The sequence below is a fragment of the Piliocolobus tephrosceles genome, chromosome 6 (assembly GCF_002776525.5).
Source record: "Piliocolobus tephrosceles isolate RC106 chromosome 6, ASM277652v3, whole genome shotgun sequence".
Lineage (NCBI taxonomy): Eukaryota > Metazoa > Chordata > Mammalia > Primates > Cercopithecidae > Piliocolobus > Piliocolobus tephrosceles.
In genome coordinates this window covers 90,342,426-90,366,020 of record NC_045439.1, presented here as the reverse complement: position 1 = coordinate 90,366,020, position 23,595 = coordinate 90,342,426, and the positions used below count along the sequence as shown (strand labels likewise).

The 23,595-nt window shown below is 39.2% G+C and overlaps 1 protein-coding gene across 7 annotated transcripts in view; it reads right to left on the bottom strand.

The window, feature by feature from the left end:
* Positions 1–10,528: 10,528 nt before the first annotated feature.
* The window catches only part of ZFAND6 (zinc finger AN1-type containing 6), a 79,204-nt gene continuing 66,137 nt past the window's right edge, over positions 10,529–23,595 (bottom strand). For 5 of the 7 annotated variants that reach the window (XM_023193372.1, XM_023193378.1, XM_023193375.1 and 2 more), the window contains 2 exons: positions 18,030–18,143; positions 10,539–11,440 (listed from right to left, as the gene is read on the bottom strand). In XM_023193372.1, the coding sequence (XP_023049140.1) occupies positions 11,292–11,440; positions 18,030–18,143 (263 nt within the window). In that variant the 3' untranslated portion in view covers positions 10,539–11,291. Of the gene's footprint in view, positions 11,441–18,029; positions 18,144–23,595 lie in introns of all 7 variants that reach the window. The other 2 variants (XM_023193377.1, XM_023193376.2) reach the window with 2 other exon arrangements.

Below are 23,595 nucleotides of genomic sequence, written 5' to 3'. Positions count from 1 at the left end.
AACTAAACTGAAGGACACCTGAGTACTCTTAAGCAATCCCCGTGGTAAGTCAGAAGGGGAGCTCGGAAGCATCAGGGTAACAATGGGACAAGGATGGAGCAGGCATGAGGCTTATTTGAGTCTGCTTCGGCAGCTCCTCAGAAAAGGAGGCGTGAAGGTTAGCACTAACCAACTTATGCAGAGTTTTAGTGCTTTAGAGGAAGCTCCATTTCCTAGAGTTTGTTTCAACTGTGCGAAGCATGGTCATACTAAAAAAGAATGTAGAAGAAATCAGCGAGTCAGGTCACCAGATGGGGGAAACAAGAAAACTACTGAGCCTGAAATATGTCCAAAATCTAAAAAAGGAAAACATTGGGCTAATCAATGTCACTCTAAGTTTGATAAAGATGAGAACCCAATTTCGGGAAATGCCATGAGGGGCCCATCCCTGGCTCCATTCCAAACCGGGGCATTTCTGGCTCAGGCCACTCCCTCACCCCTGTACAATGCCTGTCCCCTGCCACAGGCGGTAGTGCCGCAGTAGATTTATGCTGCACAAAAGCTGTGAGCTTTCCGTCTGGAGAACCCCCACAAAAAGTGCCAACAGGAGTCTCTGGACCCTTTCCAGCAAGGATGGTAGGATTACTTCTAGGTACCTCCAGTTTAAATTTAAAAGGAGTGCAAGTACATACAGGAGTCATTGATTCAGATTACAATGGGGAAATTCAAATTGCTGTATCTACTTCTGTTCCCTGGAAAGCAGAGCCAGAAGAGCCTATAACACAGCTCCTGATTGTGCCATATGTGGAAATGGGGAAAAGTGAAATTAAACGAACAGGATTTGGCAGTACAAATAAACAAGGCAAAGCAGCATATTGGGTGAATCAAATTACTGATAAACGTCCTACCTGTGAAATAACTATTCAGGGAAAAAAAATGTAAAGGTTTGGTAGATACAGGAGCAGACATTTCAATCATTTCTCTACAGCACTGGCCGTCTGCATGGCCAATTCCACCTGCTCAATTTAACATAGTTGGAGTTGGTAAAGCCCCTGAGGTATATCAAAGCAGTTATATTCTGTGTTGTTAAGGGCCTGATGGACAACCTGGGACTATTCAACCAATTTTAACTTCTGTACCTATAAATTTATGGGGAAGAGATTACAACAATGGGGAGCACGAGCTCTAATTCCTGAGCAATTATACAGCCCTCAAAGTCAAAATATGATGCATGATATGGGGTACGTCCCTGGTATGGGACTAGGAAAAAAACGTGAAAGGTTTGAAGGAACTGCTTCAAGTGGAAAGACAAAGTTCCCACCAAGGGTTAGGATACCATTTTTGATGATGGTTAAGCCTCCAGAACTTATATCTTTAAAATGGTTAACAGATAAGCCAATTTGGATAGAACAATGGCCACTGAGCAAAGAGAAACTGGAGGCTTTAGAGGACGTAGTTACTGAACAGTTAGAAAAAGGACACATAGCTCCAACATTCTCCCCTTGGAATTCTCCAGTTTTTGTAATTAAGAAAAAATCAGGTAAATGGAGAATGTTAACTGACTTAGGGGCCATTAATTCAGTTATGCCACCTATGGGGACATTACAGTCAGGACTGTCTTCTCCTGCTATGATTCCAAAAAACTGGCCTTTAATAGTCATAGATTTAAAAGACTGCTTCTTTACTATCCCCTTAGCTGAGCAAGACTGTGGACAGTTTGCATTTACAATTCCTGCGGTAAACAACCTGCAGCCTGCTAAGTGTTTTCACTGGAAAGTGTTGCCACAAGGCACGTTAAACAGTCCAACAATTTGCCAGACTTATATAGGCAAGCAATTGAACCTACTCATAAAAATTTTCACAGTGTTACATTATTCATTATATAGATGATATTCTTTGTGCTGCCCCGCTCAAGAAATATTACTCCAATGTTATGATCACTTGCAAAATTTGATTTCTCATGCCAGTTTAATTATAGCTCCTGACGAAATTCAGACTACTACTCCTTACTCCTACTTAGGGACCTTAGTAAATGACACTACAATAGTGCCCAGAAAGTAACCATGCGTAAGAATCAATTAAAAACATTAAATGACTTTCAAAAATTACTAGGGGACATTAATTGGATGTGACCTGCTCTAGGTATTCCTACCTATGCCGTGAGTAATCTATTTTCTATCCTTAGAGGAGATGCTAGTCTCACTAGCCCTCAGCAATTAACAAAGGAAGCTAAGGTAGAGTTACAGCTGATTGAGAAGCAAGTACATAAAGCTCAAATAAATAGAATAGATCCAGAGAAGACTCCAGATTTGCTAATTTTTCCAACTCAGCATTCACCTACTGGTATTATTGTCCAACAGCAGGACTTGGTAGAATGGCTTTTTCTTCCACATACTAATTCACGGACTTTGACTTCTTATTTGGATCAAATCGCTACTATGATAGGAAATGGGAGAACTCAGATTGTTAAATTACATGCATATGATCCTGGAAAAATTATTGTCCCTCTTGCAAAGGCACAAATACAACAGGCCTTTATAAATAGTCTTACTTGGCAAACCCATTTAGCTGATTTCGTGAGTGTTCTTGATAATCACTTTCCGAAAACAAAACTATTTCAATGTTTGAAATTAACGAATTGGATTCTCCCTAAAATAAGTATATTTAAACCAACTGAAGGTGCTGAAAATGTTTTTACAGATGGGTCTAGTAATGGTAAAGCCTCTTCTCTGGATCAAAACGTAAAGTTTTTCAGACACCCTATACTTCTGCTCAAAAAGCAGAGCTTGTAGCTGTAATTTAGGTATTGACTGCTTTTGATATGCCTACTAATGTGATTTCTGATTCTTTATATGTGGTTCATTCTACACAGTTGAAAATGCTCAGCTATGATTCTACACAGATGAGCAACTGATGACTTTATTTCCCCAACTGCAAACACCAGTTACGAGTAGAATGCACCCTTTTTACATCACTCACATTAGGGCTTATACACCTCTTGCAGGACCTTTGACTGCAGGGAATCAAATGGCTGATTGCCTAGTTGCTACTGCAATATCTAATGCTAGACACTTTTTCACAATTTAACCCATGTTAATGCCTCTGGTCTCAAACACAGATACAGCATTACCTGGAAAGAAGCTAAAGCTATTTTCCAGCGATGCCCAACTTGCCAAATGGTGCATTCCTCATCTTTTACAAGAAGACTTAATCCTCGAGGATTGGAACCTAATTCTCTTTGACAAATGGATGTCACACATGTTCCCTCGTTTGGGAGACTAGTTTAGGTACATGTATGTGTGGACACCTTTTCTCACTTTCGGCTACATGCCAATCAGAAGAGTCTTCTGCCTGTGTTAAACATCACCTTTTGCAGTGTTTTGCGGTCAGGCTTCTATTAAAACAGGTAATGCCCCAGGCTATACTAGCCAAGATCTAGCTACATTTCTCTCTATATGGAATATTAAACACATTACTAGTATCCCATATAATTCTCAAGGACAAGTCATAGTGGAAAGAATGGATCTCTTCCTAAAACGACAACTGCAAAAGCAGAGAGCGGGAAACAGGGCCTAAGGGACTCTACATATGCAATTGAACTAGCATTATTGACTTTAAATTTTTTGAGCCTGCCTAAAGACCAGATGCTATCAGCAGCTGGCTTCAGACCAAAGACAGAAGCAGAACAACTGGTTTGGTGGAGAGATCCAATAACAAATAGTTTGGAAATAGGTAAAATAATAACTTGGGGTAGAGGTTATGCTTGTGTTTCTCCAGGACTGAATCAATAGCCAGTTTGGGTGCCATCAAGACATCTAAAGCCTTACTGTGAGCCAGATACCCAGGAAGAGGTTTTGGGAAGATCCCAAAGACCCACCGGTGGCAGCGTTGTCCAAGTTGATGCTGAAGAGGACCCCGACTGTCACAAACAACACCCGTAGAACACAGTCACCTACCTGGGGACAGATCAAGCTGTTGCAGATGGCAGAAGAAAACCTGAGGAAAGTGGGACAACCAGTCACAATGAGTAATTTAATGACAACTATGATAGTGATATCACCATTGCCGTGAGTATTCCTTCATCAAGGGCTGACACAGATAACAATTATACTTACTGGGCATATTTACCTTTTCCACTTCTACAGCCTGTAACTTGGCTGGACCCCCCATTGGAGGTATACACTAATGATAGCTCTTGTATGCTTGGTCCTACAGATGATAGAGGCCCATCTCACCCACATGAGGAAGGAATTGTTTTATTTCTTTAGGATTTGAACATCGGCCTATCTGTTTGGGAAAGGCCACTAGTTGCCTACCCCCTTGCTATCAATCTCGGCTGGCAATGATGTCTGGATGTATCACTCTGTGGCACAGTTACACATGCTTTCTGGTCTCAGTATTTACCATAATGAATCTGCTCCTATAATTGAGGCATACCACCCTCAAAAACCTATTTGTAAACAGAATTGGACCTGGCCAGAAAATATGAACATATTTGTTTGGGAAGACTGCATTGCAGAATAGGCAGAGGTGCTGCACAACAATTCCTATGGAATCATTATTGATTGGTCCCCTATGGGGATGCTTAGTATGAATTGCAACTCTCAGTCTGTGTGCCATAGCCACACTATGTTCAACTGGTCTGAACAAAACAGTCAGATGGTAGAAATGATAAGAAGTATGGTAAGAGTTCTTATTATCTGGAAACATGGTGGTATAGTGGTACCTCAGCCTCACATGATATGGCCTGCTGTAGGAGCTAAACATAAGGATTTGTGGAAACTATTAATGGCTCATAATAAGATCAAAATTTGGGAAGGAAAATATACTATGCCATCACAATATAATCCTAATTACATTTTAGAACTTGTTGAAAACAATACAATTTGGATACAAAGTTGTGTTCACCCTCCTTTTCTGTTGGTAATGGGCGATCTAAAGTTTGACATCCCTAATTACCATGTAATTTGCCAGGAATGTAGATTGTTCTCTTGTGTGAACTCTTCATTGTTTAATACTAATCATTCTATCCTAGTAGTGAGAGCTCGAGGAGTATGGTTACTGGTGAAGCTTTCCCATCCTTGGGAAGCCTCTCCCTCTGTACGTATTATTACTGAAATTCTTCAGAAAATTCTGAGATGCTCTTGGCGTTTCATTGCTACTTTAATCTTGATTATTATGGGACTGATTGCTGTCACAGCTACTGCAGCGGCAGCTGGGAGTTGTGCTACATTCATCAGTGTAGACAGTAGATTTTGTAAATAAATGGCAAAAGAATTCTAGTCTGCTGTGGAACTCTCAAACTAAAATAGACTAAAAGATAGTTAATCAAATCAATGATCTCCAACAAACTGTAATGTGGCTAGAAGACTGAGTAGCTAGTTTGGAATATAGAATATAGCTAAAATGTGACTAGAATACTTCTGACTTTTGTATCACTCCTCACTCTTATAATGAATCAGAACATGAATGGGAAAGGATAAAACAGCATCTAGAAGGACACTCTACAAACTTGTCTTTAGATGTTGCAAAATTAAGAGAACAAATATTTAAAGCATCCCAGGCACACCTGACCTTAATGCCAGGAACTGGAGTGCTTGAAGGAGCTGCAGATGGATTGGCAGCCATAAATCCTTCAAACAGATAAAAACCCTTGGAGGCTCTGTGATTTCTATGATGGCTGTGCTCTTAATCTGTTGTCTTTGTGTAGTCTACAGATGCGGATCCCTACTCCCGCGAGAAGCAGCTCACTGTGATAAAGCTGCCTTTGCTTTTATCGCCCCGCCCCGCAAAAACAAGAAGGGGGACATGCTGGGAATACGCCCCCACAAATCTGGCCATAAACAGGCCATAAACAAAATCTCTGCAGCACTGTGACATGCTTGTGATGCCTATGACTCCCACGCTGGAGGTTGTTGGTTTACCGGAATGAGGGCAAGGAACACCTGGCCCACCCAGGGCAGAAAACTGCTCAAGGCGTTCCTAAACCACAAAGAATAGCATGAGCGATCTCAGGCGTTCCTAAACCACAAAGAATAGCATGAGCGATCTGTGCCTGCGTGATCTTAGGAACAGCTAAGGACATGTTCCTGCTGCAGATAACAAGCCAGGGCCTGTCCCTTTGTTTCCAATAAGAAGTGCTTTTAGCTAATCTATAATCTATAGAAATAATGCTTATCACTGGCTTGCTGTCAATAAATATGTGGGTCAAACTGTTCGTGGCCCTCAGCTCTGAAGGCTATCAGCCCCCTGATCCCACTCTGCACTCTATTTCTGTGTCTTTGTCTTCATTCCACCAGCGCTGCTGGGTTAGGGTCTCCATGACCGAGCTGGTCTTGGCATCATATTCTGGAAACTATGAGAAAGGGGAAGTATAGCCATTGTCAGTTTAGTAAAAACTGTTTTCACATTAGGAAAAAACACGGCTTTTGAATTGTGGTTGAAGTAAAGGAATGATTTCAAGACTGCACTGTGCAGTAGAAGTTAGCATTGTAGGATAACTAGAGGAGAGGACACTTGGCACCAGATTTGAGTACAAACATCTGAGACAAATTAGTATGGAAGACTGAAGTACGAGAAAACTCTTGATTAACAGTGTATTTAGGTGTAGTGAAACTGGAAGACTGTGAATGTTTGTTTTTTGTGTGTGACAATTTTAAAAAGAAATACAAATTGAATGCTGAGGCTGGTTCAATACCTTTCCTTGCATAACCTTCAAGTTCTAAAATGTGATCATCAAAACAGCTTTATAATTAACTTTCTTCTTTTGATACTTTGGACTTCAGGTACAGAATATTGGATTAATCATAATCCTTGGTTCCAGACACTCTCAGCATTGGTTCATACATGCCCTCTTTCAGTTTTCTAATATAAGCATCCTGACTCTAACACCACCAAAAGAGCTGGAGCTTTGACCATATAGTACCACTTACTAGCACATCCCTTGCCACCTCTCATCTAAGGGCATTGTTCTGAATTTTTTCATCACCATCCTGCTTTTTACATAAAATCTATCTACTGGCTGGACACGGTGGCTCACACCTGTAATCCCAGCACTTCAAGAGGCCGAGGCACGCAGATCACCTGAGGTCAGGAGTTTGAGACCAGCCTGACCAATGTGGTGAAACCCCATCTCTACTAAAAATACAAAATTAGCCGGGCGTGGTGGCAGGTGCCTGTAGTCCCAGCTACTCAGAAGGCTGAGGCAGGAGAATCACTTCAACCTAGGAGGCGGAGGTCGCGGTGAGCCAAGATTGTGCCATTGCACTCCAGCCTGGGCAACAAGAGCAAAACTCTCTTATTAAAAAAAAAAATCTAGGCTGGGCGTGGTGGCTCAAGCCTGTAATCCCAGCACTTTGGGAGGCCGAGACGGGTGGATCACGAGGTCAGGAGATCGAGACCATCCTGGCTAACACGGTGAAACCCCGTCTCTACTAAAAAATACAAAAAACTAGCCAGGCGAGGTGGTGGGTGCCTGTAGTCCCAGCTACTCGGGAGGCTGAGGCAGGAGAATGGCGTAAACCCGGGAGGCGGAGCTTGCAGTGAGCTGAGATCTGGCCACTGCACTCCAGCCTGGGCAACACAGTGAGACTCCGTCTCAAAAAAAAAAAAAAAAAAAAAAACTATTACATGCAAATGTATTTTGAAATGAGCATGTTTCATATTTTGAGACTAGTTTTGCTTACTATACTGTATACTTCCTGTATTTCTAAAGCTTACTAGAAGACTTTTTAGCATAATATGCTTCTATTTTGTTGTATCACTATGGATCAGTTTTGGTTACAGTGTATTATTCCAGTGTATGAATATACCACATTATATTCGTCCACTCTTTTTCAGTGGGGATTTGAAGACTTCTTTCTGGGCTTTTGCTTTTGTAAACAGCACTATAGAACTTCGTGTAGTGGTCCTCAGGTAGTGGTCCCCCATTTATCTTTTTTTTTTTTTTTTTTTCTGAGATGTAGTCTCACTCTGTCGCCCAGGTTAGAGTGCAGTGGTGCGATCTCGGCTCACTGCAATCTCCGCCTCTTGGGTTCACACGATTCTCCTGCCTCAGGCTCCCCAGTAGCTGGGATTACAGGCACCCACCACAGCGCCTGGCTAATTTTTGTGTTTTTAGTAGAAACGAGATTTTACCATTTTGGCCAGGCCAGTCTCGAACTCCTGACTTCATGATCCACCCACCGTGGCCTCCCAAAGTGCTGGGATTACACGCTTGAGCCACCGCTCCGGGCTGTGGTCCCCCATTTATCTATGTGCAAGTTTTTCTTGGGTATGCACTTGGGAGTGCAATTTCTGGACTATTGGGTATGTAAAAGTTCCACTTTAAAAGGTAATATGAAACTTTCTCAAGGATTGAACCACTTTCCACTAACACCAGCAATGCAAGAGAACACACAGAAATCTGCCAACACTATATATTGACAGATTTTTAATTTTTTGATACTTGAATGGGCATAAAATTGTAGTCTTCATTTGCAGTGGAACTTCTCCCACAAGGCAGTGGAACTTCTCCCACCTTGTAACTTGTCTGTTCACATTCTTTGAAGATATTTTAATGCACTTCAGAGAATGAAATATCCTTTTCTTTTAAAAGACAAATTCATTAATAATACATTTATAGTATGCTTTGTGCCTTGAGAATTTTTTTTTTTTGAGATGGAGTCTTGCTCTGTCACCCAGGCTGGAGTGCAGTGGTGCGGTATTGGCTCACCACAACCTCTGCCTCCGGATTCAAGCGATTCTCCTGCCTCAGTCTCCCAAGTAGTAGAGATTACAGGCATGTGCCACTGCGCTTGGCTAATTTTTTTATTTTTTAGTAGAGACACGGTTTCACCATGTTGGCCAGGTCTTGAACTAGTGATATGCCCACCTCGGCCTCCAAATGATGGGATTACCATTAGCTACTGTGTCTGGCCAAGAAGTCTCTCTATCCTAAGATCTAACAGGCAGTCATCTTTTTTCTCTGAGAGTTTTCAAGTTTTGTTTCACATTTAAGTACTTAACTTTTTCCTATGGCATAACAGGATTTTCCCTTTTCCATACAGAAACCCAATTCTTCTAGCACTAATTATCGAACAGTCTCCTTTCCTGAATGTAATATGCCACCTCTCTCTTTCCAAAGTTCAGTCCATGCATGGGAAATCTATTCAATTCGGATATCTGTCTGTCCCCATCAGCTAGTAACATGCTATTTTAACTAACAAGCCTTTACAGTGAGTCCTGACATTTAGCAGGACAAGTCCCTGTCTCCCTGCTCTTTTCTGAAATGTTCTAGCCTTTTGCTCTTTTTAACTTTTACTTTTACAATCAACTAAACAAGCTCCATGAAAAAAAACAAGTAGAATTTTGATTGGGATTACCTTGAATCTATGCCTATTGAGGGACAAACGACATTTTTTGATACTGTCTTCCTATCCACTAACATCTATTTACTGAGTTCTTATCCCTTAATGTTTTAGAATTCTTTCTTGACGAGGCCATCAACATATATTGTAAATTTCCTAGGTAACCAAGATTCTGGTATTATTGTTAAATGGTGTTTCCTGGTTTTCTAGGTAACTGGTGTAAAGAAATGCAACTGTCTTCTAAAAACTAATGTTGTATCTAGCTACCCAACTAAACCCTATTATTTCTAGTAATTTCATGATCTAAGTTTTCTATAAAAACAACAATGTGCAAATAAGTGCTACCTCTTTTCTTATCATTTTTCTATCTTGTCTTGCTCCACTGATTATAATCTCCAACACAATTTTGAATAGTAAGCAGTAATAGTGGGCAGTCATCTTTGTTTCTGACTTTAAAAGGAAGTTTCCTCTTTTTAATTGATGCTTGGTTTTGAGTTTGTTTGGCTAGTTTATTTCACACAGAACTATCAGCTTAAGGAAATTCCTTTCAGTCTTAATTTATCAAGTTTAATTTTTCTTATCACGAATGGGTGTTAAATTCTATTACTTTACCTGAATCTATTAAGATAGTTGTAACAGTTTATTCTCTTTATAATCTGTTCATGTGATCAATTTACAGATTTTGATAATTAAACCATTGTTTATTTAAATAGAACATGCCAATAATTTTAAACTGAGAAACTTATATTGTAAATTATTGCCTTCATCTGTTTCATAGGACATTTCATGTTTAAAAATGTTTGGCTACCAGACACATTTGAAAACCACAGGACAAATGATCTTTCACAGGGTCTTTCTACTCCACAATTCTACAACTGCCCTGCAGCTTGAATTATACTCTTAAAATTTCTCTAATCCTACAAGAAAAAGCTTCTATTAGATGTTAATTCAGTATGACAGTGTAGAAAAGGGAATCAGACAAGGACTAAAAAATACATTTAAGTAACAGAGGAGTGCTTGCCTTTGAAGATATGCTGAGGTCTTCAATTCAGAGGAATACAAAATTACAATTTATGATCATTAGCTTAGTCACAAATAGATGCAAGACAAATAATGGTAGTTCTCTTACAAAATGAGGAAAGCAGAAAACTAAAAGACCAAAAAATAAAATTAACTACCAGAAAGAATAAGAGAAAAAGTAATACAAGGGGGCATTCTGGTTTTCCTTTTTATTTAATCAAAGACTGGTGAATAAACATAAATACAGCACAATTACTTCAGATCATTCTTCATATTGTATACACAAACCCATGAACATAATCTGAAAGAAACCTGTAGACAGCAATGAAATGCATACAGCTTTTTCTTCCCTCGCTCAAAAAAAAGTTTAAACACACAAACTTAGAGTCTCATCAGCACACACTCTCTTGTGACAAATGATTCAGACATAAATAGTGGGTGCAAAGAAACTATATGCTAACATATGAATAACCTTTGTTAATGAAAAAACAGAAGCAGCCATAATGATTAAGATACATTCAGTTACCGATAACTAGTTGTGCCCTAAAGGGCATTATCAAAAGAGAAATCGTGCTGCAGAGAAAAGCGATATATACATACACAATGAGAAAATAAACTGCAAGATTAATGCATGCATGTTTAATACTGGAAAAATCACAGCCCTCCAAAATTTCTGCACATTTGTTATAAAAGCCCTCTGCACTCAACTAAAATTAAAATGATCTTAAAAGGATAATACTTGTAAAGTTTAAGTCTTCTCAGCCACAGAAACTGCAATGGAAATAAATGTTCAGAGTCATTTTCAAAACAAAACCAAAACAAAAATCTATTCTTCCGATGACATGCAAGACACACTGCTCTACATTCCCAATGACTAGGAAAAAAAAAACCTCAAGTCAATTTTTAGTTTGCAGATGCTCAAGGATTTTGTATTCCAGCAGGAGTTCAAATCTTTTGGATCTTTTCGCCAACAACTACTGGATTTTCTTTTCTGATTTTCTCAGCAGCATCAGCTTTGTAATTGTAAGAGCAATTGTGTACATCTGAGTAACGGTGTACACCACAGTAAACATTTCCACACCGGCATTCAAACCCTGAAAATGGAGTAATACACATACATGAGTTGATTAAGGTCTTCGGCATACTTAATACTGAACAGCACAATATATTTAGGGCAGCAATGTAAACTAAAGAATCATTCTAAATACACTGTCTCACAAACTACATTCTTATTCACTACCTGAGAGCTTCATTTCTTGTTCCTATCTACAAACGTAGGTTTGCCCCAGTGCAAGTCTCCTCTGAGCTGGTTTCTTCACCTGTGATATGGCAACAATTACTTCTTAACAAAAACACAGTTGCTAGGTTGAAAATGTAAAACATTTTTCAAATCCAGACACTACAATGTGAGAATAAGCCCACACTGTCAGAAGGCAGTCGTGGCATTTATTTAAGAAAGATCAAATAATGCCTCTGAAAGAACTGTTAACAAAGAACACAGCTTCAATATTTGCTTTACTCTGCTAACCTCTAATGGAGATGTGAACTGTACTGCAGTTGAGAAGTAAAGAGCATGGGATCTAGAATCTGACTGCCTCAGTGTGAATCTACTGACTAATAATGAAGGCAAATTGGCCTCTCGTAGCCTGAGTTTTTGCATCTGTAATTTTGGAATAATAATAAGTAAGGATTAAATGAGGAATGAATTTAATGCTGAACATATGGTAAAACACACAATAAATGCTACTTAATTTTAAGAAAATGCCTGGAGTTAAAGCCAAAATCAAGATGTAATGGGTGCGGCCAGTCTTTATATAAAAACTGGTCCTAATCACCCAAATTAGAATTTTATGGTATGATACAATTGTTGGAAATGGAGCACAGGAATCAATATTTTAAACACTAATATTTGATGTTAACCTCCACTGCCACATTTTTAACTTCAAAGACATATTTGTAACTTAATAATAATGAATTAAAAATGAAGTAAACAACAAACGTATTAGACTGACAAATTGGATAAGATGAAAATTACTAAATCTCACCCTTCTAATCATGAAGTCTGAGGGTTTGTGAGATTTACAAAGGCTTTTTTTTTTTTTTCTTTTTGAGACGGAGTCTCACTTTGTTGCCAGGCTGGAGTGCAGCGGCACGATCTCAGCTCACCACAATCTCCGCCTCCTGGGTTGAAGCCATTCTCCTGCCTCAGCCTCTTGAGTAGCTGGGATTACAGGTGCACGCCACCACACTCAGCTAATTTTTGTATTTTTAGTAGAGACTGGGTTTCACCATGTTGCCCAGGATGGTCTAGGTCTCCTGACCTTGTGATCTGCCTGCCTCAGCCTCCTGGAGTACTGGGATTACAGGCATGAGCCACTGCGCCCAGCCCTAGAAAGGCTATCTTTAATATTAAATACATATATTTTTAAATGTCTTATATGTATATATAGTGTATATATATTTGCTTATATATATTGCTTATATATATTGCTTCTCTGGGCTATATATATATATACACACACACACACTTTTTTTTTTTTTTTTTTGAGACGGAGTCTCGCTCTGTCGCCCAGGCTGGAGTGCAGCGGCCGGATCTCAGCTCACTGCAAGCTCCGCCTCCCGGGTTCATGCCATTCTCCTGCCTCAGCCTCCCGAGTAGCTGGGACTACAGCCGCCCGCCACCTTGCCTGGCTAGTTTTTTGTATTTTTTAGTAGAGACGGGGTTTCACCGTGTTAGCCAGGATGGTCTCGATCTCCTGACCTCGTGATCCACCCGTCTCGGCCTCCCAAAGTGCTGGGATTACAGGCTTGAGCCACCGCGCCCGGCCACATTTTTTTTTTGACACAGGGTCTCACTCTATCACTCAGGCTAGTATGAAGTGGTGCAATCATAGCTCACTGCAGCCTTGACCTCCTGGGCTCAAGCAATCCTCCCACCTCAGCCTTCTGAGTAGCTGGGACTACAGGTACATGCCATCATGCTCAGCTAATTTTTAAAATTTTTTGGTAGAGACTGAGTCTCACTATGTAGTCCAGGCTGGTCTTGAACTCCTGGCCTCAGGTGATCCTCCCGCCTTGGCCTCCCAGTGCTGGGAATACAGGTGTGAGTCACTGCACTGGGCCATATTTGTATTCTTTAAATATACATGTGCTAAGGTATGGGTAAATCTGAAACATCTTTTTAAATTTTCTCTTTTAAAGATGAGGTCTCATTATGTTGCCCAGGCTGGGCTCGAATTCCTGGCCTCAAGCAATCCTCTCACCTTGGCCTCCCAAAGTGCTGCGATTACAGGAGTGAGCCACTATGCCTGATCTTGAAGTATCTTTGATATTAAACTCTAACTTCCTTTCTTTTTCATCTCCAACCCATTCCTTAACCAGAAATAATCTTCCTAAAGCAAAGCTCTGCTGAAAATCTTACCTACTGTTTTCTGTAAGTTCAATTTTTATGCAATGTATTCAGCACAATGCCTGGCACATGGTCAATAATACATTTTAACTATCTATAGCTGCAACTACTTTCCAACTAACTACAGTACAGTTGATCCTTGAAGGATGTCAGGTTTAGGCATGCAGACCCCTCTACAAGTCAAAAATCCATGTATAATTTTATGTTTCCCCAAAACTTGAGCTATTAATAGCCTATTAACCAGAAGCTTTACTGGTAACATAGTCGACTAACATATATTTTGTGTTATATGTTTGTATGTTATATTATTAATATATAATGTATTCTAATAACAGAGTAAGCTAGAGAAAAGGAAATGTTATTAAGAAAATCATGAGGAGAAAATATATTTACTATTTATTAAGTGAAAGTCGATCATCATAAAAGACTTCATCCTTGTCTTCACATTGAACAGGTAGAAGAGGGGTTGGTTGGTCTTGCTGTCTCAGGGTTAGCAGAAGTGGAGAAGGTAAAAGGGGAGGCTGGAGACGCAGACATACTTGGTGTAACTTTATGGAAATACAATGTAATTTCTGACTTTTCTGCTTTTTTGTTTCTCTAAAGATGTTTCTACATGGTACCGACATCCTTTTTCCACCATTTGCTTTAGTTTTAGTTCTCGTATCACCGAAGAGCCCATGTTGCAAAAGAAGTGAAAAGCAATCTTGAACAATCAGACCCCCTTTGGCAGACTGTCTAGCATCAATTTGTTTTCTGGCACTGCTTTTCCTATGTCTTCTTCCTCACTGTCTGGCAGTGGTTTGGAAGCAGGCATCTCCATCAAGTCATCTTCTGTTAATTCTTCTGGTTTGGTGTCTATTAGCTCCTGAATGTCTCCAAGATCCCTATCTTGAAATCCTTAACCCCCAACCTTTCTTGCCATATCCACAATCTCTACCATGATTTCCATACTGTGAAGTCATGCACAACATCTGGACACAGTTTTCTCCTGCGAGAATTTGTTTCGGCCTTGATAGCTTTCACATCTTTTCCTAAACAATAATGGTATCTTCAATGGTATGATGTTCCCTCTATTGGGGTTCTCTTCCATAGCACTGACAATCTTTTCCATAGAGTACCATGTGTAATGAGCCTGAAAGGTCTTTATGATCCCTGACGTAGCAACTGAATTAGAGATGCTTCTCTGGGGGCAAGCATAGCACTTCGACACCTTCAGTGCTGAACTCATGAGGTTCTGGGTGGCCAGGGGCAACTGTCCAATATCAAAACAACTTCAGGCCAGGAGCTGTGGCTCATGCCTATAATCCCAGCACTTTGGGAGGCTGAGGTGGACGGATCACCTGAGATCAGGAGTTTGGGACCAGCTTGGCCAACAGGGTGAAACCCTATCTCTACTAAAGATACAAAGAAATTAGTTGGGCATGGTGGAGTATGCCTGTAATCCCAACTACCAGGGAGGCTGAGGCAGGAGAATCGCTTGAACCCAGGAGGAGGAGGTTGCAGAGAGCAGAGATTGCGCCACTGCACTCTAGCCTGGGCGACAAGAGTGAAACTCCATCTCAAAAACAAAAAAAACACAACAAAACCCAACAACTTTGAAAGGCAGTCCCTTACTGGCAAGGTACTTTCTGATTTCAGGGACAAAACATTAATGTAACCAATTACGAGAAAGGGTTCATATTGTTAGGGTTCATATTGTTTGTTGTATAACCAAAAGACTGGCCCCGCTGGTGTTTATCTTTTTCCCTTCAAGACTAGGGTTAGCAGCTTTATAGGTAAGGGCAGTCCTGATCATAAACCCAATTGCATTTGCGCAAAACAGTAAAGTTAGACTATCTCTTCCTGCCTTAAGTACTAGTATTCACTTTTCTTTCTTATTTATAAATGTCTTTGTGATCTTTTTCTTTCAGAATAAGGCACTTTTGTCTGCATTAAAAACTTGTTCAGGCAGATACTCTTTCTCCAACAACTTTATATAGTTTGGAAACTTTCTTAATGTAGTTTGGGAACCTGCTGCCTCTTTTTTGGCAGAAGCTGTTTCTCCTGTTATCTTGACTTTTTTTAAGCCAAACCTTTTTCTAAAATTACCAAACCAGCCAGGTGCAGCAGTTCCAATCTATAATCCCAGCACTTTGGGAGGCTGAGGTGGGCAGATCACCTGAGGTCAGGAGTTTGAGACCAGCCTGGCCAATGTCGTGAAACCCTGTCTCTACTAAAGAAATACAAAAATTAGCCAGGCATGGTGACGCACAACCTGTAATCACAACTACTTGGGAGGGTGGGGCAGGAGAATTGCTTGAACCCAGGAGGCAGAGGTTGCAGTGAGCCAAGATAGTGCCACTGCACTCCAGTCTGGATGATAGAGCAAGGCTCCATTTCAAAAAAAAAAAAAAAAAAAATCAAACTATCCTTTGCTGGCATTGAAGTCTCCAGTTTTAGAATCCAAAAGTTGTCACGTAATGACTTCACTTTTTCTTGAATCATAGTATGCCTTTCTTTATAGCAATCCTGCACCCACATAAAAGCTGCATTGTCAATACAAAATAAAAAGGTATTGCATAAAAAAGTACAAGGTTTTTGTGCCTGCTGGCATAGCTGCAGAGACGGCTTCACAAATTTCCTTTTTTTTTTTAAACAACAGTCCTTACACTGAATTGATTTATACTGAAATGGCAGACATCATTCATTTTTTCTTGAAATGGCAGAATAGCAGCTGCAGACATTAATCTATGGTACATACCAAGCAATTCAACTTTTTCTTGTAATGTCAGACTTTTCTCTTCTTCTTGGGAGCACTTCCAGTATCACTAGTGGCACTTTGTACGAGTCTTATGGTATTATTCAAAGTTTATAGTATGGTATTAAACACGATGAAAAATACATGAGAACCACAAGAGATTACCTTTTACTGTGGTAGGCAATTTACTACAGAGACAAACTGCTGAAACAGAGGTGATCAGTGACGATTAAAATGCATGGCATTTTAAGTGGATACTTGCAGCACCTGAACTCACTGCAATAGCAATAGGAGGTGGCTATGAAATTATTACAGAAGTACAGTATATACTACAGTAACTTTTTGCCACTCTTGCTTAATACTGCTTTACATTTGTTTACATTTTTTGACTGAATGGCTTCATGTATGATCTGCATTTGTATAAGCAAGTTTTGATAAAATTTTAATTTTTTTAACAGATTTGTGCATATTTTGTGGTAGCAAATGATAAAATACACAAGTATCTACACGTTTTACACATTCAAGACTTGTTTAACTTTTCTTAATAAAAACATATATTTCTAGGCTATACAGTTCATCTGTGAGTTTTTTCCAATTGCTGCAAATCTCCAAAAAATTTTCCAATATATTAGAAAAAACTATAAGTGGACCCCTACAACAGTCCCATGTTGTTCAAGGGTCAACTGTATATGTTTTTAGTCTTATTTCTTTATTCCTGTTGGATTGCAGTACACAACACTCTTGTTCACATACTATGTGCTATTCAGCAACATTCCCCTATTTGTGGTTCTTGCACATGCCCTATTCATTTTCTTCAAGTTATTCTTTCTGCCTGAAATGCCCCTATTTCCATCAGTTATAGATCCTACTCACTGTTCAAGACACGCTGAAACATTCTGCCTTCATGATCCTTTCCTTGCTGGGCCTCTAAGAACCACCATTTTTAATTGTAAATTAGTTACTCTCATCCCTGAATTCCCAGAGCAATCTGACTGCACTTCACGTACTTTCTTTGCTAAATGCTTTTGAACATTTCTTTCTCCCTCCCACCACCATCTGCATCTGATAGCTATGTTACAGTAGCCAACATATATTGATTACTTACTGTGTGGCAGCACTGGGCTGGGCTAACTGCTTACATGTCTTAACTCACTGAACCCACACAACAATGTATGGTTAGCCCTATTTTATATACAGAAAGTACTTCCAGTTTGCTAAGTACTTCAAAATATTCTCTCCTTGAAAGCAGGAGCCACATCTTTGACCTTTCACAGAATCTGGCACACTAACCTTACTTGTCTAATATTTCTAAATTCAACTGAAATAAATTTCTTTTTTTTTAAAAAAAGCTATTCATTTCACTTTTAGGTGTATAATCAAAGCTATTTTTATTTCCTTAAGAAAATTCAGAAGCTGAAGTATATCCAGTATTAGCTCTCAAGGGAACAGGAACAATCTTAATTGAAGTCAATAATAGTAAGCTATGCATTACTATAAAACAGTATCTTACTTTTAAACATTTGATTTAGGTCCTTACCAGTAAGTCCCACTTTCTTCCTGCACATGAAACAGCGATTCTTTTTTTGTTTTGGTTTTTCAAGAGACTTGCTTTGCTCTTCAGATGGCTGCTGTGCCGTGTCTGATACTGAAGCTGACAAAAATAGGAAGGTGGCAAAATTTAATTATTCTGTAAGATTTTGCTACTCCTCATCTCACCCTCCCTAGTCTATTATTCAGAGGATACTGAGGAATTAACTAGCACAGGAAACTAGTCATTTAATTACAAAGTTGTTTACAAAAATATGACCCCTTTTTGTTAAATTTATGTATAGAAAATGCATAAATAATGCATTTCTATCTAGAAAATAATCTAGAACATGTAATGATATATTAACAGTGGTTTTATAGACTTTCTTCTTTAGGTTTTAACTGTATTTTCTAATTTTTCTAGTAACTATATATTTAATCAATAAAAGGCACATAAACAAACACTACTTGAATATTCTAAGGGAGTGTGCAAGAAAATAGCCATATGAGTACTTCTTAATATTGTTCGGGGTCAGAATGACATAGGTTTCTCAGAGAACAAGGAGGGAAAAGGTGAAACCAAGATTCTGTGGAATATTAAGTATGTTTAAAGTTCCCAGAATGTTTCACATAAAGCACTTTAAATGTTAGAAATAAGGCAAATTGAAGCAAAGAAGCTTTAAAATGTTGTAAGATAGTAAGTTGATGCATTTATGTATGGAAACCAAAGCCAGATTTACAAAGATTTGGGTTAAATTACTACTCTGAAATCTTAACATGACTCCCTCCCGTTGCTAACCACTCTGGCCCTCATAAACGCTGCTGCCAGAGTCAGAATCATGTAATATGACCTTGCAGACATGTCATTTTGCTCTAAAATGGTGGAATTTGCCATGGATCAAATTCTTAACCTCTTCAGTTTCATCACCAGCTAGACTTTCCCCAGGAATCCACTCTCCATTAATCTACACTGGGAATATGCCATGTACCTTTGCTCACACTTCTTATAATCTATTCCAAAGCGTTTCCTTTTTATCCCCATTTGATCTAGGTCCTCTTCTTTTTCAAGATCAAGGTCAAATACCCTTTCCTTGTCTCAATTCTCTGTAGCTTCTCACTCTGATTTTCCTTAACACCTTTTCCAAACACCAGGTACCTCACGAGTTCCCTCTTCAATCCATGCTTCACACATTGCACCCAATCATGTGCCTTAAGTGAAAATCTAATGGTGTTCCCTCTGATGTTTAGAATTCTTCAATGGCTCCCAACTAACTCCCAGGATAAAGCCCAGAGGTCTTTCATGATTTTCTTCATCCTTCTTTCTCTAGCCTCATCTCTCACTATTCCTCAATGGTACTCCATGATTCAGCCATACGGAAGTACTTGCAGTTTCCCTGGACATATCAAACTCTCTTGCCTCTGGGCTCTTGGGTAAGTTGTGCTTTCCATACAAAATACTCTTTCTATGCCCCTTCTGTCCCTCTTTTTACCAGGCTAACTCTAACTTGTTTTTCTTGTTTAAGCTTATATAATCAGCTCTTCCTCCACTGCCTCTCCCACAACTTTGGGGTGGGAAACCCTACTATGTTTAGCACTTTTCATATTAAAATTCCCTCACTGGCTTAACCTGGTTTAACTTTGAATTCTTTGACAGGAGACATCTGTCCTATTTATCCCATTATCAGTGCCTATCCCAGTGTTTCCAACCACATAGCAGGCACTCAACAATAAGTATCTGTTGAACTGAATTACTTACCTATATGTGCCTCATTTCCCCAACTACACTGTAAGGCCGTTGAGAAGAAGGATGGTTACCTTATTCCCCATCTGAATCTCCAGTCCCATCACAGTGAACGACACATAATACATGCTCAGGCATTTACTGTGATTCTAACCTGCTTATGTTAACATCATTATCTCATATTTTAACAAAAGATGACAAAAGGCAAATACCACAAACAAGTAAATGTGTGCTAATGACAAACTCTATAGCATGTTACTCCACTCAGACATGCTGAAACCAGACAGGAGACAGTTCTAGTAATACCCTGTGAACATATTATTTTTGAAACAGAATACAGACACATCAAACCTTTTATTTTCAATGAATAAACATTCCTAGAATGTAAGCTCCAAGAGGGCAGGGGCTGAGTGTCTTGTTTACTGTTTATCCCCAGCTCCTACAACAGTATCAGATAAGCCTATCTGGCTATGCATATAAACTAAAAAACAGCTTAATTTGCAATCAGAAATGAACCTATTGTATTTATTGGTTTTGAAATCTATAAGCCATAATATCTAACCTGTTCTCCAAAAACAGTCTGATACTCAAAAAGACCCATTTAATGGCAGTAACACTATCACAAGATTATAGTTTTAACAAAACTGGTTTAACTACTGAGACACAAATTTGAATGGGAACTGGAAATGGAGAAGTGAAAATACATCTATCTTCTACGCATACAAATGCTACTGCATATCTCAAAAGACATTTCACAGTTTTAACCCTAAAGCCCCAAAGGCGGCGAATGGTTTCTTTTTAACTGAGGCAAATGCACAGTCTTTATAGTGAAGGATCGGAAGGCAATCTAAAAGCTTATATGCTACAGCTAAAATGTGGGACCAATAAATGTTGATTATATACCCATGAGGCTAAGGTAACCTCAGCTTACCTGAAACTAATAGCTGACAACCTGAATTTCAACAGTCACCAACCAAATGAATTCACGGACAAGATGATATAGTACTATTTTCAAAAGTCTATGATTCCCAGAAATTATCCAGTTTCCTCAGTTTTTATGTGAGTTTTAAGACCAAAGAATACCTTATCAAATTCCAAACAACCTTTCTAGCTTTAGTTTCAACATATAACTGCCTGAACTGACCACTTCAGCAACGGGTCTTTTCACTCTTTCTCAAATTTCATTTTTCCTACCTATATGCATTTGCACTCACAAGTTATCCTCCAGCAAAAGCTGTCTTGGGGTGGTGAGGAAATATAATTCACATACCATAAAACTCACCCTTTAAAAAGTATACAATTCAGTGGTTTTTATTATATTCACAAGATTGTAAAACCATCACCACTATCTACTTTCAGAACATTTAAGTCACATTAAAGGAAAACTCTACTCATTAGCAATTACTCCCCACTTCCCACAGTTTCTGGCAACCACTAATCTTTCTGTATGACTAGCCTATTTTAGACATTCTATATAAATAAAGTCATACAACATGTAGCCTTTTGTACCTAGCTTCCTTTATTCAGCATATTTTCAAGGATCATTCATGCTGTGGCATGTATCAGAATATCCTTCCTCTTTGTGGCTGAATATTCTACTATACGGATATATCACATTTTTTTTATCCAATCATCTATTTACAGCCATCTGAGTAGTTTCTATTTATTACGGATAATGCTGCTACGAACATTTGTGTACAAGTTTTTGTGTGGACATACGTTTTCAATTCTCCCGGGAATCAAGAGCAAAATGCTGGGTCATATAACAATTCTTTTTAATTTTTGTGAAGCTAGCAGATTGTTTTCCAGCGTTATCTGGCACCATCTGATACCCCCACCAAGGCAGGAGGGCTCCAATTTTTCTACATCCTTGACAATACTTAAGTCATTGATTAGAGCCATGTGAGTGGGTATGAAGTGGTGCCTTATGACTTCCATTTCCCTAATATTTGATGATGTTGAGCTTTTTTTTTTTTTGAGATGGAGTCTTGCTCTGTTGCACAGGCTGGAGTGCAGTGGCACAATCTCAGATCACTGCAACCTCCACCTCCCAGGTTCAAGCAATTCTCCTCTGCCTCAGCCTCACAAGTATCTGGGACTACAGGCGCATGCCATCACGCCCAGCTAATTTTCCTATTTTTAGTAGAGATGGGGTTTTACCATGTTGGCCAGGCTGGTCTCCAACTCCTGACTACAGGTGATCCGCCTGCCTCGGCCTCCCAAAGTGCTGGGATTACAGATGTGACCCACTGTGCCCGGCCCTGTTGAGCATCTTTCAATGTGTTTATTGGAAACTTGTATATATTTTCTGGAGAAATGTCTATTCAAATCCTTTGCTTATTTTTAAAATGGGTTTTCTATTGTTGAATTGTAATTATTTCTTTATGTATTCTTATCACATACATGATTTGCAAGTATTTTTTTCTCATTCTATAGGCTGGTTTTTCAATCTTATTTTTTGAGAGAGGGTCTCGTTCTGTCACCCAGGCTGAAGTGCAGTGGTGCGTTAACAGTTCACTGAGGCCTCAACATCCCAGGCTCAAGGGATCCTCCCACTTCAGCCTCCCTCCCCAGTAGCTGGGACTATAAGCGAGCACCACCACACTTGGCTATTTTTTGTACAGACGGGGTTTTGCCATGTTGCCCAGGCTGGTCTCAAACTCTTGAGCTCAAGTGATCTGCCCACCTTGGCCTCCCAACGTGCTGGGATTACAGGCATAAATCACTGCGCCTAGCTGTTTTTCCACTCTTTTAAGTGAAAATCTTTATTTTGATGTAGCTCAATTTATCTATCTTTTCTTTGGTTGCTTGTGGTTAAGGTGTCATATCTAAGAAACCACTGCCTAAACCAAGATCACAAAAATTTATACCTTTTTTAAGAGTTTTATAGTTCTCTTATATTTGTTTTAGGTCTTTGATGTATTTCGGGTGAATTTTTGCATATGGTATGAGGCAGGAGTCCAATTCATTCTTTTGAATGTGAATATGAGGTTGTTCCTGAATCATTTGTTTAAAAGATTATTCTTTTCCCATCAAATGATTTTGGCACCACTGTTGAAAGTCAATTGCCCATAAATATAATAAGAGTTTATTTCTGGACTCTCAATTCTATTCCATTTACCTTTATGACTATCCTCATGCTGGTACAGCACAGTCTTGATTACTGTAGCTTGTATTCAATTTTGAAGCCAGTAATTGTTAGTACTCCAACTTTGTTCTTTTTCAAGATAGCTTTGGCTATTCTCACTCATTCTTTAGACTCAGAAGAACTGCCTGATTTTTTAAACCTATACAGCCTTCCTAAATCAGTCTAAAGAGACTGTTCCCCCTCTGATTTCTCGAACCAATGATTTGACAATTCAACTTTGTATAAAGTCAGAAACCCTCAGAGTAGGAAAGAGCCTGAGAATTCTAGTTCATCCTGCCACTTAGCAAAGAATTCCCCTCTATACGTTCTCTAACATCAACTCATTTTTCCTAGAATGCTTCAGTGATGTAGACCTTACCAGCTTAACATATGACATCATTCTAGTGTTGGAAAGCTTCAAAATTCTCTTACTCTAGGCCTCCTACAACTCCCAAATCACTTGGGCAATATAAAGAATACCTTCTGCAGCTTACAAAGCTCATCCAACCTCCATTATCTCAGTATCTTTTAATACCCGGTAAGAGGGACATACTTATCATTCTCTTTCAAGAGTAATGAAAGTAAGGCTCAGTGAAGTTAAGCAGGCATATCAAGACAGGAAAACAGAACTTATGAATCCAAATTCAGTATTTTTCTACTATGACTCAAGATCTGAGGGACTAAGAGGTTGACCAAATTTAAGCATAT